General features: G+C 37.4%; 1 protein-coding gene across 1 annotated transcript in view; it reads right to left on the reverse strand.

Annotated features, from left to right (window-relative positions):
* Nucleotides 1-15,687, reverse strand: part of LOC129790677 (homeobox protein homothorax-like) — a 135,076-nt gene that overhangs the window by 88,519 nt on the left and 30,870 nt on the right. The window contains exon 4 of the mRNA XM_055828377.1: nt 12,481-12,516. Coding sequence (XP_055684352.1) covers nt 12,481-12,516 — 36 coding nt within the window. The remainder of the gene's footprint in view (nt 1-12,480; nt 12,517-15,687) is intronic.

Raw genomic sequence — 15,687 nt, forward strand, 5'->3', positions numbered from 1 at the left:
TTTTACAATTTGGGTGCATAAATCAAATGTCTCATCATATTTCTCTTTTCGTGCCTTTGTACGCGATGCGCGAAATATTCTAAATTCCCAACCTCGCATGCATTCTTCCCCTGTCGATTTAATTTATTTTTAAATTGTCTCTCCACACACTCAAATGCCGCTGATGGTGCCCCCTTTGCCGCACACATTCCTCACATTAGATGGGGTACACAATAATCACCTGTCCACGTCAATCATGACGGCAATCAACCCACTAGAAAATTAAACATTGCCACGCTGAAGACGCACTTTTTGGCGTCCCAACGCCTTCGTGGGATTTTGCAATATGGCGGAAAAAAACAACGTGGGGAGTTTCTTTTTTTCTCAGTTTAAATCCCAAAACAAAAATATCCCCGCGCGAAGACATCTCTTTTGCCAAAACCATTAAGAAGCGATAATTCTTGGATGTTTGCGAGGAGTGATGAGCAGTGCAGGGGAAAATTGTGGAATTTTTCTATCTCTATTTTGATGAGTCGCTGAGAAAATTGCTGACAGTCGCAGTCTTTTTTTTTCAACAGCAGAGGGTTGAAGAAAGTTATTCGCTGTTATTGTAATTGAATAGGGGTGATGATGCTGCTTCTGACAGTTTATGAACGGAAAAGTGGTCGTTTTTTTACGTTTTGTGAAAATTATTTTAATTATTGACGGCATTTATAGGTAGGTAGGTAGATCTAAACTGAGCTAAAAATCCTTTAATTGGAATTTTCCTAATAATATTTTACTAAAAGAATTAATAATTAAAAAAAAACAAACTAACAACAAGGGCGACCTCTAGATAGTGAGTATTTAACTATTAATTCAGATTAACTAATTTAATACAAACACAACGGCAAAGTAAAGAAGAATCAGCGATACGAAGAGATTTCTCGGGTTTATCCGCACCTCTATTCTCGCAATGGATTGTGTGCAAAATCCTCAGAGGAAAAATCGCAATTTTCCTCATCTGTCTCGTTTATTTTTCCTCTCTCAGACCACTCAGTGGAGCAGTGAACAAAAGTCATATATCACGGTACGCTTAAAGAGCTCACGAAAGTTTTCCACGACGTTTTCTCTGTTAATGAACCTAATGAACGGATTTCTTTTCCCGCTCATTTTTGCACAAATTAATTTATATTAAATGTGCAAACGGTGGACATTTCTCATGCTCCACGAGTCTTCTTCGCTTCATGTACTAAATTATATATTCACCTGAGAGAGATAAAGGCGCTCCCAGAGAGAGGAGGAAGTTTCATAAGATGAGAGAAATTCATTGATCTGTGATTAAAATTTCAATATATAAATTTTGCAATTAATTGCCTCTCAACGGGTATTGATTTGCTATTAAAGGATTTTCCCATTAGTGTGCTTCGTGTTCCCCAGCTGGCAGAGGCCCAAAATTGGCGACCTCTTATCTCCTTCTGGTTCTCTTAACTCCCTCCTTCCCTCCCTAACTCTCTTCTCGTCATCTTTCACGATAAAATCTCCATTGTCTCCATCTTAAGTCTTCTTTCTCGCGCAGATCGCGTGGAAATCTCGAGATGACAAGAAAAATGCAAAAATACGCCAAGGAGTGGGATATAAATGGTTATATTTGAGATTTGCTGAGTTTGCTAATTAAAATTTATAGACCACCGTATCAGCTGGGTGGGTAAATGCCGCGCGCGGAGACTGTCACCAGACATTAGGAGAAATTCTCGCGCCCGCCATGAAAGATGAGCCATTTAGCCACAATGACGGGGGTTCGTCACAGCACCGTGGAATACCCCATAAATTTGTCAGCAAATTAATAGACTCCATTTCTTTCTTTTTTCTCCAAAGCACTGCTATTTTAATTGGGATGCACTTTTAGCGGAAGAGATAACCTCATGGAGAATTTTCAAAGATAGGGGGGTTTGTTACTTAGTAAAATAAGGTACATTTTGCAGGGAATTTATTAAATTGATAAAATTGTTTTTTTTATTCAATTACTTCTTTTAACTTAAATCTTCAAGAATTATTCAAAAATGACTATATTTCTAATTCAAAATTCACAAATTCTCAACAATCTTTGTAACAAGAGCTTCCAAAGAGAACAAGGCCAAAAAATATCTAATGATAGACCTCCTAATTATTCGCTTGCAAATCAAGCCTTTCCTTCCAAGAATACTTGTACTTAAATTCATCTTGACAGAGATTACAATCTAATACATTTTGCAGAGAATCTTCAGCGTTGCCACATGCCACACTCCCCCATTTCTAGCCTGTCCGGGTGCAATAATGATTGCAAGATGATGCGATGTTCGCGAATAAATTCACAAAAATGACATTGAGCTCGCGCGAGTGATTCAGGGGTGACGGGCACGCATGGAGGATGAACCCGGAGAAGACCTAAGCCTCATGGTCCACATGACATTTTGGCGTGGTGTCATGCCATAAAATGTAGAATTTATTCTGCACTCTGCAGATAAACAGAAAAGTCTTGCGCGCGTGGAATTTTGCGCGGTAATCTCGTAAGTTATACCCGCGTGAAGAAAAGAAATTTCTTCATTGTCGCACCCTGGCCGTGGTAAGGAAGATCGAGGTTGGTAAGAATTGACAGTGCATCCGCCAATTTTTTTTCCCGCGTGCGCGTGAAATATGAAATATGAGGCACCTCGCATAAATTCGCTTATAAAAGTTTCCAATGCAACCCAAAAGGAAGATTGCCAATTGACTCCGAGACATTCTGGCCACATAAATTCCCACCGTTAATACCACCATAACTTCTGAATGAAGTTGCCCCCTTTGCCGTCCCCGGTCCCCGGGGCCATTTGTTCGTGGAATATAAATTTGGCGATGAGGCGACATCCTCAAAAAGATATTCCCAATATTGCAAACCCCAAAAGGCGCGACAAGCAATTGCCACACGATGGTTTAAAATGAGAGAATAATTTCAATTTAATGATATTTACGATCATCCGATAGTCACTCTTCGTGAAATTTCTGCAAAATTTATTTTTCCCCGCTTAATTCCAATTAATTTTCAGCAAAACTACACAGAAAGCGATTCACCTCCCAACGAGCAAGGGATCATCGTATTTTTTTTTTGCTCTTCTCTCTGCTCTTTTGCATTCATGCACTCCAGCAAATTGTAACTCGAGATGGATACGAGAAATCTGCGAGGATCTGATGCACAGAGAGAGATTTGCAAATCCACCGGAGTGAAATTTATTTCTAGCCATTTTAGAATATGTATTTAATTTCCGAGTCTTGCGGGAATTATACGAGACGTCGTATCCAATTAGGGTTCTAAATCAAATTAGAATTTCAATTGATATTTACATGGTGGATGGAAACAATACCCGCATGGGTAGAGTTGCCAAGAAGGTAGACAAAAGATTTTAGAACAGTTTTCATTTTTTTTTTCAGAAGAAAATCTTTTGAAATGATTTAGATTTCTTTTTAAATTGTTTTGTAAAATATAAAAAGAAAGATGACTTTCTTTATCAAGACGTTTTCCAGAAGAATTTCTTCTTCTTCAGAACTGCAAAAGATTAAAAAAAATTCTTGTAAAAAATAAAGAATTAACCCAGATCTAACCATTATGTTCGGCAAATTTTCTTTATTGATTTTAAGTTCATAAAGGCGGGAAAAGGTCATTTTTTACTCAAAAATTAAAAGGATTCTGTTAAAGGAAGATTTTTATATTCTTTTTTCGCAAAATTTCAAGAATTTTAGTGCAAGATTGTGTATATATCTGGGTTAAAGTAAGTTAAATATTGAAAAACAAACAATCTTAAGATCTCTAATCTAGTAAGAAGCAACAGGACAAGATAATCACCTCTGTGATGGATGAAGTACGTGAAAAATTCAAAGAGACATACGTTCCCTATTCCGTTGGAATTTTGCAATACCCAACAACGACTTGTGACACAAGTTCAGTGACATTGTGCATTTTGCATTGCGCCGGGGGAACACGTGAAAATCACCTGAGACAGTGCTGTAAAAAGCACACGTCAATCCCCATCCACGTGTCGATATGCACCACCTCACGTGGGTGGGATAAATTTAAGGTGGGTAGACCCGATAAATCATATTGATAGCAATGTGCTTTCACATGGGGTGGCCCATTGTCCACATTGTCACCTTAGTGTCTGCCGAAAGTATGTATAAGATGGTGTAAATTCAGCTGAAAGTGTCTTAAGATGTGTCTCTCTGTGGGGAGCATAAATCTCATCATCGCGTGAATGTCTCACATTCGGGATGAATTAAAAGATTATATATATTTTTAGACGACAATTTATTGATTTAAAGTAGAGAAATGGGAACTTAATCTCAAATTTATTAGCCAGAATTTTGGACCACGGCGGATTTGTGCTAAAAGTGAAAATTCTCTGAATTTTTCACATACAGGAAGACAACCAGAGGTCAGTGGCAGAAAGATGAATTGACAGAGCACTTAAATGACCATGAAGGTGAGGAAATGATAAATATTTCTCTGCTCTTTTGCACGGTTATTTAAAATTTTCTGCTCAATTTATTATAATGAATTTAAATTTCTTTTTTCTTTCAAAAGAAAATAATTTAAAAAAAAAACTCTTGATAAGAATTTTCCGTTAAAAACTTCCGGAAGGAAATTAATTAAATTTTTCAATAATAAAATGTAGAGTCTTTTGTTTGCATTGTAAGAGAAAATTGTTTTAACGACAATCATTAAAAAGACCTCTAAATTCAAGTAAAATATTCAACGTAAATTCATTGCCTTTCCCATAAAATTTAAAAATAAAAAATTCACAACATATTTGTCATTTTTACAATTAAATTAAAAATTATCAGCCTCAGCAGCAATTTCTTGTCCAAATAGTCAATTAACGTATCTTACTGTCTCAATTTCACGATAATTTTCATTTAAATAAACATTTTTATTAAAATATCAATTTAATGTGACATAATTTATTATGCAAAATTACCGTGTGGGCTTATTGAGTACTTTATTAAATTTTTCTCACGTCTCACTGACACTATTTTGACTGCCAGAATAACCAACAATTTGTTGTGAAAATAAATAAATAATTCACAATTTCATGTTTTCAAAATAATGTTTACTGACAAACTGGCTAAAATGCAGCTTTGTTACAATCATAGAAATAATTATTTCGAAAGAAATATTCTACACACATCCGGAGTTATTTATTACATCTAATCATAATGATATGAAAATACGGGAATTGACTCTCCAAATATGCAAATGTTTTAGTTACTTTCTAATCTACCCATTTCTATATCTCTTAATTCCTTCATACGACTGATAGATTTATTGGCTGACAAAATGCTTATCAGGAATTTGCATTTTTCACACAGCAAAACCCATCCAAAAAATTAACTTCTTTTCCTGTTCATAATTGAGACATTCCCACTCTGCTATGGAGAAATGTGTTATCACAAATCAAGCGGAATCTTCAGAAGAGCTGCGTTCTGCTATTTCTTCTAATTCCATCTCCTCTCATGAATAAGATCACTGGCCTTAATTTTTTTCTTGAATCTTTTTTAATCATTCAAATTATACGAAATTCATCTGAAATCAAAATGCTCAGTGTTTAGTTTTATATATTTTTTTGTACTTCTTCTCCAATCTGCGTGACGTTCTTTAATGGAATTCAATGGGTTTGGGGAGCACTTGGGTGCCCACAAGAGTGAGCAAGAGCGAGAGGAGAGAAAATGAAGAAAAACAAATGAGAATGTTCTCCAGAACAAAAGTCCTCGACATTAATCCAATTTGGAGCATGATTTAGGAAGACAAACACGCGAGTTGTGAGCACTCTTGCTCACTCTCCTCCCTTGTTTTTTTTTTTCGTGGAAACCCACTGGGTGGACTTTATCGGTGGAAACCACATGCGTTTTGATAAAGAACATTTGTTAATTGTTGTTTTTCTTGCTGTGCTGGCGGAATGTTGTGTATTGCCCAATATTTGTGTGGTGGCATGGAGCACATACATAGCAAAAGTGTTTGAGTACCAAACATAATTGATACGATGTTGTAAATGGTGAGGAAAAAAAGGCACAACAAGTGAAATGAAGGGGGTAATATAGGCAAATAAAATGCTCTTTACAACTTCATTGAATATGTGCGTGCGTGGCTTAGGCAGGGCAATTAAGCACAAAACCATATTATAAAATATGTTCTAAATTTAAACAATTTGAAGTGGATTAATTTTCCCGAATGGTGTGTACATAAATTCAAATGAAAATCTCGCCCCCAAACCCATTTGGAGGAGAGTTTAAATAATGTTTTGAATACTGGAGGAGAGAGATTCCTCAAGTGGCGCTGTAAAATTTATTAGCAGTTTTAGATTATTTATATTTGAATGGAGAGAGAATGATTTGAATGGCCGTTTCACTTTTCAGCAGCTCAAGTGCTCGTGGAAATTTACGAGATGGCCCATTTGTAATTAAAGAAAATTTCAATTGGCCAAAAATGGGGATTTATTGGCTGTAATTATTATATGTTTTGACTGCGCCCTTTTGCCCGAATTTTCTTGTTTTCCTCAAAAATTCTCTAGATCAGCCGGAAAAGTGCTTTGTCATTTTTTCTCCTGCCATCCTTTTGACATCTCTTGCATTGTGACATATCCCACTAGATTTTCCGCATGGATTTTCCCACATCTGGAAAGCTCCCAATGCGTTTGGAAAGCCCTCTGTTTTTTGCTTGATATTCGTTTCCCTCGCGATGGTGCAACAAAGTGTATGTTTTTCCTCTTTGGTGGCATTTTCCACAATCTCAGAGTCGAGTGATTGCAACTGTATAACACTTGATGTCTGACTATTAGTTGGTGTTCCACTTCGTGGCCAACACCAAGTATTGTAATCGTCGGAAAAACCGACCACCTCAGATCGGGCTCAAACTTGGTATGAGCACGTTTTAGACATCCCACATTACGAAAATGGTGGTGGAAAATTTTTGATCCGGCCGGCCTGCCGGTTATCCTGCCGGTTATCCTGCCGGTGGTCGTCATTTTGCCTTATAACTCGAGAACGGTAACAGATAGAGACTTCCGGTTTGAAGTTTTATATAGAAATGTGGGTGTAAAATTTCATTTTTTCGCATTTTCAAAATCCAAGATGGCCGCCGTCCGCCATTTTGAAATACTGTCAACCACTTCCCTTACAGCTAGAGGTCTGAAATTTTAGTATGTTGTAGGGCTCAGTGAGATGTTTTCATCGATAATTCATACTTGAAAATCGGTCAAGCGGTTTAGCAAATATGGCGGCCTAAAGCAAAAAGTGTTTTTTCGATATAACTTGAGAACGGCGTAACCGATTTTGACCATCTTGGTATCAAATGAAAGGTTTCAAGAAGCCCTACAACTGTCTAGAACATTCCGAGTTCCTAAAATGGCCGCAAGAGGCGCTAAAGTCAAAAACAAAAATTGCCTAACTTTAAGGGGCAATATCTCCGAATCCCCATTAGGCAAATCTTTTAAATTTAGATATGTTGTAGCAGAACTAATAATCTTTCACCAGTCCGAAAATGAAGAAAATCTATGTCGCCGTTTAGAAGATATCGCAGTTTGAAAAATTCTTGAATTTGAAAAGTTCTAAGAGTCATATCTCCTGAACTGCTTGTCCGATTTTGCTCATCTTGGTATCAAATTAAAGGTTTTGCAATTCTCTACAACTTTCTAGAACATCAGAAACCTCTAGAACTATTCCTTCAGGATAAAAAATGCGAAAAACTGTTTTAGTAAAACAAAAAGCCGCCATTTTGTGTTCTAGAGGTGACCTTGAAAAGTATCAAAATTTATCCCATATTCTAGCTTATTTTAAGACCTTTCCATAACTAGTCAAGAAATTTCTGTAGGTGTTATAGAACCTGAGATATGACCATTTTTATGCACCAATTTACTGAATTTCACAAAAAAATCAACTTTGCCTACTAATTCTGCCCACTAATCGCATTACAACGCATAAACAAACTTCTACACGTTGTGGGACACCAACTCTTATAACTGGACGCGTTATGATTGACTTTACATGGCGAGTGTTCCCACTCAATAAAACAAATTTCTCAAGACTCACAGATGTAATACAGACATCAGCTTTTCTCTGGCGCGTGATTTATTTAATGTCAGCTTTATCAGGCACTTCTTGTCTTTTCTTGGTTCTTCCCTTCCATCTCACTTCCTCCTCGATGGTTACTTTGGCTTGTTCAAACAATATCTCAGCCTTGGAATCTCCGCACACACACCGAGGGGGAGAAAGAAGTTGAGCAGAGAAAATGTGACAACAAATATTGTCCGGTCTCATGTGAAAATAATCCAACCATGTGGAATTACTCCGTACACTCGGAGAAATGGGGAATTTCTTCTTGAAATTTATTGATAAAATCACAGCGGGATGAAGAGATTGCGAGAGGAGATTTTCTTTATTAAGTTCGCAAAGGAAGACGATTTTTTCTTATTAAAGTTTCGGGTGCCTGGTAAAACCAGGCGTCTCCACTGCTAATACTCCTGTTTGATTTCCTAATGCCTCTATATTGAAGAAGATCCCCAACCAGGCGTCTCCACTGCTTTTTACGGTCTAATAGAAATGTTTGGTGGCTACCAGGCGCCTCCATCTTCAATAATACTCAATTTTGTAAGAAAATTAAAAGGAAAATACAACAACCAGGCGTCTCCATTGTAACCAAATAAACTAACTCTTTCACGGGCATTTTGTTCTGAGTGTACCCTTCAATTCTGTGTTACAGTGAAGCAAAAAATATGAGTAAAAAGCTTAAAAAGGAGTCAACTTTTGGGCGGGAAGAGTACATTCGCGCGAGATGATTGCAGGAGATGTCTCTGAAGGGGACAGAATAACAAATTTCACGTCACTCTATCTTCTTTGGGACATCAAAATGTGCATTCCAGATCGTCACAAGTGGGTGTCTGCTCTGCAAATTGTCACTATTATACATTTTCTGGCAGAAGGCTCATTAGAGACGCTCCCTGGGATTCCACACATCTTGTGCTGCGTGGACTGGTGAAAAAAAAAGAAGGAGCAAGAGAAGTGCACACAACAATGGCGAAGATGAAGAAGATCACACAAAATGAAGGAGAATCAAATTGAATTTTGCACCAGGCTTGAAAAATTTGCACTCCACGGTGAGATAGTGGCAAGAAGAGCCCTCTCCTCGGGTAATGTGTAAGGTACTTTATGTTCTGCGTGGGCCCCATGGACAGGTATTACTGCCATTTACCATATCTCGGTGCGCAAAGTGTATTGCAAATGCCACGACGCGCATCATCGCAATAAGAGAGCATCCATTATGGGGAGGATGTGGGGGACGAATTCTGCAAGAAATCGCACCATTTCAATTGGTAAAATCTACAGCGGCTATATAGCAACAAGTTGGACAACTCCATGACTCCCAACTGCCTTCCGATTGACTTCTCCCGCACTTTTCTTACATGTACTACAGTGTAAAGAGAAATTTCTTGAAAAGTTCTAAACTGAATTATATTTTATCTAAATTTTTCATATTGGAAAAAATGTTCTGAGATTCTGTATTGAAAAATTTAATAAATAAGAATTTAGCAACATTTATTGTATCTTTTAGTGAAATTTAATTTAACAGTGTATATTTTCATTCATTTTTACAACACATTGTTACCCCTTCGGCATCCTCTCCGCCGTGATACAATTTACCCGGCAAAAATGTCAATTTAAATGGAATTTTATGCAAAAATAAGACTCGACCGCCGTCTCTACCAGCATAATTTATGATTTTCATAAAAATCCATCGCGAGACACTTTACGATTCTTTCTCTATTTTATATTGCTACTAATTTAACCATTGCAGTTGTATGGAAAATATTTTCCCACGCATTCCTGGTAGTAAGAGATGTGGAACACAAAAACTCGAGCAGTTTTTTTCTTTGGCATCATGACGTGGAGGAAGTTGAAGGAAAGTTTCGAAGAAGAAATCTAATTTAGTGATTGTTGTGGAAATTAAATTGCTTCTGCTGTAAAATTCAGGAGTTTTGGAAGAATATGCAAAAAGGGTATGTTAATGCAATAAATAGCAGGTTTTTAGGCATTTTTGATTAATTTGAATTTAACGCTAGGTGTCACTCATAAAAAAGCTCAGCCCTCTGGTGGGAAAATTCAAATGAATTCGATTTAATCTTCGGCAAGAAAATCAAGTATAAATTGCATCAAATATCAAACTCTGAGTGTTTCCTATGTAGCATTGCACCCCAAATTGTTCCCTCGGAAAAACCTCTTGTAGCCCCTAGATGGAATATTAATTCCGAGTGGCTGGAAATCAATCAATTTAATTGCAACATCCCTCTCATTGTCACCCATCGAGTGGCCCCTGGAGCGGAAAAAGCAATGGTGCATCGTCATTTGAGGCTTTTGGTGTTGGTTATGTGTGTGTTCCCGGCATGAGAGCCTCTTATGGGGCCCTCCCAGAGAACCCTCATCTTATCGACAAGACCACTTCAGCTCTCAAGTGGGTATTCTTGTGTGCGGTTTTATGCAGGAGGGGAGATGCGCAGCAACCAAAGTCTCAGACGCGCCCCATATGGCTCACACAGAGATGCTCCAAGATCATTTTGGATGTGGTCTCGAGGGCCATTGGAAACACGCTGTTAGAGCACTTTTCCAATATCTTCATTGGCAATTAACAACCTCTCTCCTCGTCTGGGCCGCCGTGTGCAATTGAAGGGATGGATAAACAAACAATTTCCAGTATACTTCGCCATCCCACTTTTGGTACACCCTGATTTATGCCCCTTTTAGATAATGTGGAATTCACTGCGAAACTCGTGGGTTTCTTTAGCAGAAAATTCTTTTGAAATAAATTTGAAAGTTGAGAAATTTATGAAAGAAGAAAATTTCATTTCGTGGATCGAAATTTTGGTGAAAGCTCCAGTTTGTTTAATGAGTGAAAAAATCTATAAAGTTAATATTTGATTTAATAATATAAAATCGATCAAGCAGTTTTGCAATAAAGCCATTAAAATAAATCTACAAACAATGACATGGCGCTAGTTGTCCCGGTAAGAATGATAAAAAATTCAACTGACCCACCCCAAAGAAAAGCTCGATACTCTACAACTACAATTTCTCATTCAAAATCAATCCCAACCACAGCATATAAGTTAGATATTTAAAATAAGAAAATTCCCAGCCATTGTAAAAAAATGTGATCGATTGTGGGATAAGAGTGACATTATAAGTTTCGTTTTTTTTTCTTCAACTTCTCGCATCCCATAAGCCAGATAAAAGCAAAATCCAACGTCCCAGAGAGTTTCATGTGAAACTCAGTTTCTGTGTTGCGACAGAAAAATTGTTGTGACAGCGATTCTGTGATCATTTTTGTCGTTACATACGATTCCCTCGCGCGTCAATTCTCAGTAATCGAGAGAAAATATCAAATATTCTCGGTGTCGTGATCGAACAAGGCAGATAAGCGGCTTATAAGAATTTCAGCGTTAATTTATACATACAAAATGATTATGTTGGATGGTGAAAACGGGGGGTGTGAGACGCCGTTGACGGGGAAAAAATCTTTTGGATTAATCATTTTGTATTTATAGCTCATTCTCTCATGTATAAATCTCATGGAATTCCTCACATTTTCCTTTTCCTCCGCCATCGCTCCACAAAGCTCTTCTTTTCTTCTCTCGCATCTTCTTTTTTTTTCTTCTTATACTCTCCCCTTTACAAATGAGCGCCTCTACTCACTATGAAGGAGCGTATGTGCTGTGAGATGCTCAAGAAAAGTAGGACATTGCTTTTAGTTGATCTGTGATTGATATACCCGGAGATTGTAAGAGTGTGTGTATCAGTCCATCGCCAATAGGCAGGAACATTTGCAATGGAATCAAGATATCAAGAGCGAGCTTGTCGAGCGCAAAGAAAGTCTGCCCCATATCAACAGAACCGCGCAATGTTACAAGAAGTTTTGTGATTATGGGAGCAAAAATCTACATAAATCACACGATCAACAGCGAACTACAACCGGAGGTATCATATAATGTAATATAAAAGAGAATCACCAATGAGGCAAAATGCACACACATACACTACACACACGAATAAAAGTAAGAAAAATAAAACGAGGTAAAGATATTAAATAAAATACACATTGCAGAAAACTATTATCGAAGCGATACGGACGTCTGATGCATTTTGAGTAGATGCGCTCAAAACGGGTTAAAATCAATGAACTTGTCAAGAAAGTGGATAAATTTGACTCTCTTGCTGCTCCAGCGAAAGATTTTAAACCGCGATCTTGCGAGTAACGAATTGCTCATTCAAAAAAAAAAAAAAAAAAACAAATAAGAGTATCTGCACAAGATCATTACAAATAAATAAATAAAAGAAAAACAACCACAACTCATAGAAGACACTCATGACAAAATAACAAATTAATTTGAGATTAAATAGAGATTTCAGATGACAAAAAAAACTTAAAGAGAACTCACGAAAAAGTGGCATTTGCAAAAGAGTTCTTACCATATGTAAAGGCCAAGTTATCTCGTCGTGAGTTGTCTGCAAAAAATTGACGACTTTGTTAAATCATGCCACTTGAAAGGTTCACGAGCAATTTTTCAGCAATAAATTGTTTCTCAACGATTAAAAACAAATTAGATATTTTGGCAAAATGGTCATTTATCCACTCTCGCGCGCGCGCCCGTGGTTTGGGAAAAAGAAAGGTGGGCACCAGGTAAATTGGTGATCAAGTTCATTGAAAATCAATTAACGGTCCTTGTGGGGTAATTAGTGGGAAAATTAATGATTAGGAATGTTTTTTGACGTGTGTAGAATGCCACAAATATAATATTCTCTTTTACTAATTGAATGTAAGTGGAATTGTTGACAAGAAAATGAGAGAAAATTATCAACAAAAAAAAATAAAGAAAAATGAGAAAGAAATTATTGAAAATCGTTTTATTCTTCAATGTCTAGAGACGTTTCGATGAATTTTTCATTCATCTTCGGGTCAATGAACGAAACATTAAACAGCCTGACAATGTTGACAACGTAATATAAGCCTCTTCTCAAGGTAGATCTAGAAGAAAATTAAGGCCTAATCCATACTCGAGATATAAAATGCAAACGATCGCAAAAACTTGACCTTTCTTCATCATAATCTCATGAAATCCGCTTAATCACGGTGTGACAAACAAAAATAATTAAATCCCCCGCGTTCATTGCAAAAATGGCTAAACGATGAACCGCATAGCATACCCCCTGCGCGCCCTGCCGCTGTACGATCCGTGCGTCGATCAATGTGCGCGGGATGATGGTGCAGAAAAAGAAGTGGAAGATCTCACGGATATCGGGACATATGATTTGCGTTCTTATGTGCAACGGTCGCCTCTGGAGTGGTGTTCATTCTCTTGTGCTATTTGCAGCGATCAAGGACTCCGATATGGTCTCTCAATTGAGATCAAGAACGATCGAGACATGCAAATGAGGCAGCATCAGATGCTTGGCTTGATCCACTTTACTAAGGCAATTTTCCTGTCAATTATTCTGCATTTTCTACATCGACGATTTCGCAAACGAGGTCTCTCCTTGGGGTGCATCGCGAAGATTCATTTTTTCCCTCTCTCTCTATCTTATTCTTTTTGGGGTTTGTTCTCTGTGGAGATTTTTAGCATTTTATTGGCAGACTGCTCGCTTCGGTGCGCGGTGCGAGAACAACAAAAAGAACATGTAGCAAAAAAAAACAAACCTAATATACAACGGAGCCCAATGGAGAAATTATTGGCCATTTGTTCTAGATCACAAGTCCATTTGGAATCGTAATTTGTTCTCATCGAATAAATATTTCATCATTAGGCGCAGCTTCAGTGTGTCTAATAATTCAACGTAAATGAGTTTAATTTTTATCCAATTTATAATTCATACGAACCACACGGAATTGCCCTCTCTTTGCTTTAAATTATTTCAATGTGATTTTGATTAAATTAACACTAACACCCATTTATGCTCTGTCTATATAATAAAAATATGTATTGACGTCCAACATGGGCATGAGGTTCATAATGTTACTTTTTTTTCTCTTCACCATCCAACGACCCATCCTTCTTTCACAAACTGTGAATTACAATCTGATTTTTCAGTGGATGAGTGAGAGCTTTGCAGAGTCAGAAGAATTCTGAAAGTATTGTTGGATTATGAGAGTGTTGTCTGAATTCCACAGCAATCATCATCATACCGTTGAGTGGGTAACCTTTAATCATAAATTATTATGCTATACCGATATGATGATGATCTCGATTCACTTCTATGCAATTAACATTTTGTACCCCTTTCGGAATTCAACACTGCTGACAGCCTATAATTAAATTGAATTTCTTCAAGTCCAAATTTAGTTCAAATGAACACTCTCCATTCGCGCTCATCGCTCCTCAAGGTATATGTACATAGGTATAGGTACCTATATGGTCCAAAATGTCCGCAATATTCCGGGTTCGTGGCGTCATATGTATATTTATGAATTTTTCGTCTATCTCATGAGCTCTACACAAACTCTTATAATTTTTTTCGTGTCCATCAGCATCATAAATGAATATGTCTTACAACATTGTTAATTTTCAATTGCACTTCCATTGCGAACTAACAATTCTCCATGGAATAAATTACCAATCTCTCGGTCGCAATTACGTGTTGCTATATAGCGCTCAAAATCATTGGAAGAAGCATGGTGAGCAGAAGAGAGTAGGAGAATCGAGCTTCGGGCGCTTTTTACATGTGTTCCTGACTGCCAAAACATTCCGATCGTGACTTATGGAGTGTATATTGCCAATCTGCATCCATTCCACCCAAACCTACGTGTATATGCTGGTGTTGTCTTTCGCATATCGCCCAAATTGCCATTTTATCCCGCACTTCTCCACCATTCTCCCTTCCTACATTTCCTCGGATGGTGAGGAACTCAATCATTCCTACAACCCAAAATCCAAAACCACATCCGGGGGTGTTTAGCACGCTTAAAATTATTTTATCTATCTTACCCCGAAGGAACGCAACCCCCGCGCTTCATCCCCCCGTGCAATAAATCAAACATGCGGGAGTTTATTCGTCGTTCTCATATACTAAAAGTGGGTTTATATGTCGTGGTGCGTCTTTTTTTACCCAAAGTCTTGTGAGGCACAGACTCTCCTCTATCTGGCGAAATTAATGTGAGAGGGACACACTGTTGAACGACGGCCTAGGCATCACACCCCCTCCGGAGCCACCCTACAATGCGAGATGTCAGTTTCAGTCACTTCTGGCTTTGACATGTGCGAAATGAATACTCCATGCACATCGGTCCCTTCAGCATATCCCAAAAACACCAACAGAGAGAAAATTTTCAACCATTGGGCTCAATTTCATCGATTTTACCCCGAAAAATGATGGGAAAGCACTTCAATGCGGGAGTTGGGCATTAAATGGAGGACTTTATGGAAAATTGAAAAGCCTTAAAGCTATTTTATTTTAAATAAAACATGTAAAATGAATAAATTTTAGCTGCTGGATTTTTTAAGGGTGGTGTGCATAAACTTTATAAGTAGCAAGACGATTGCAGTATGAATAGACAAAATTATTGCAAAAATGATATAAAGATAGTGAAAAATATCTACCGAAAAAGATAAAAAATTGAAGAAATAAAGAAAAATTATTTAATTTAAAAGATTTTTTTTTAATTATTTATTTAAATTGCTGTAA

This window comes from Lutzomyia longipalpis, chromosome 1, assembly GCF_024334085.1.
Source record: "Lutzomyia longipalpis isolate SR_M1_2022 chromosome 1, ASM2433408v1".
NCBI lineage: Eukaryota > Metazoa > Arthropoda > Insecta > Diptera > Psychodidae > Lutzomyia > Lutzomyia longipalpis.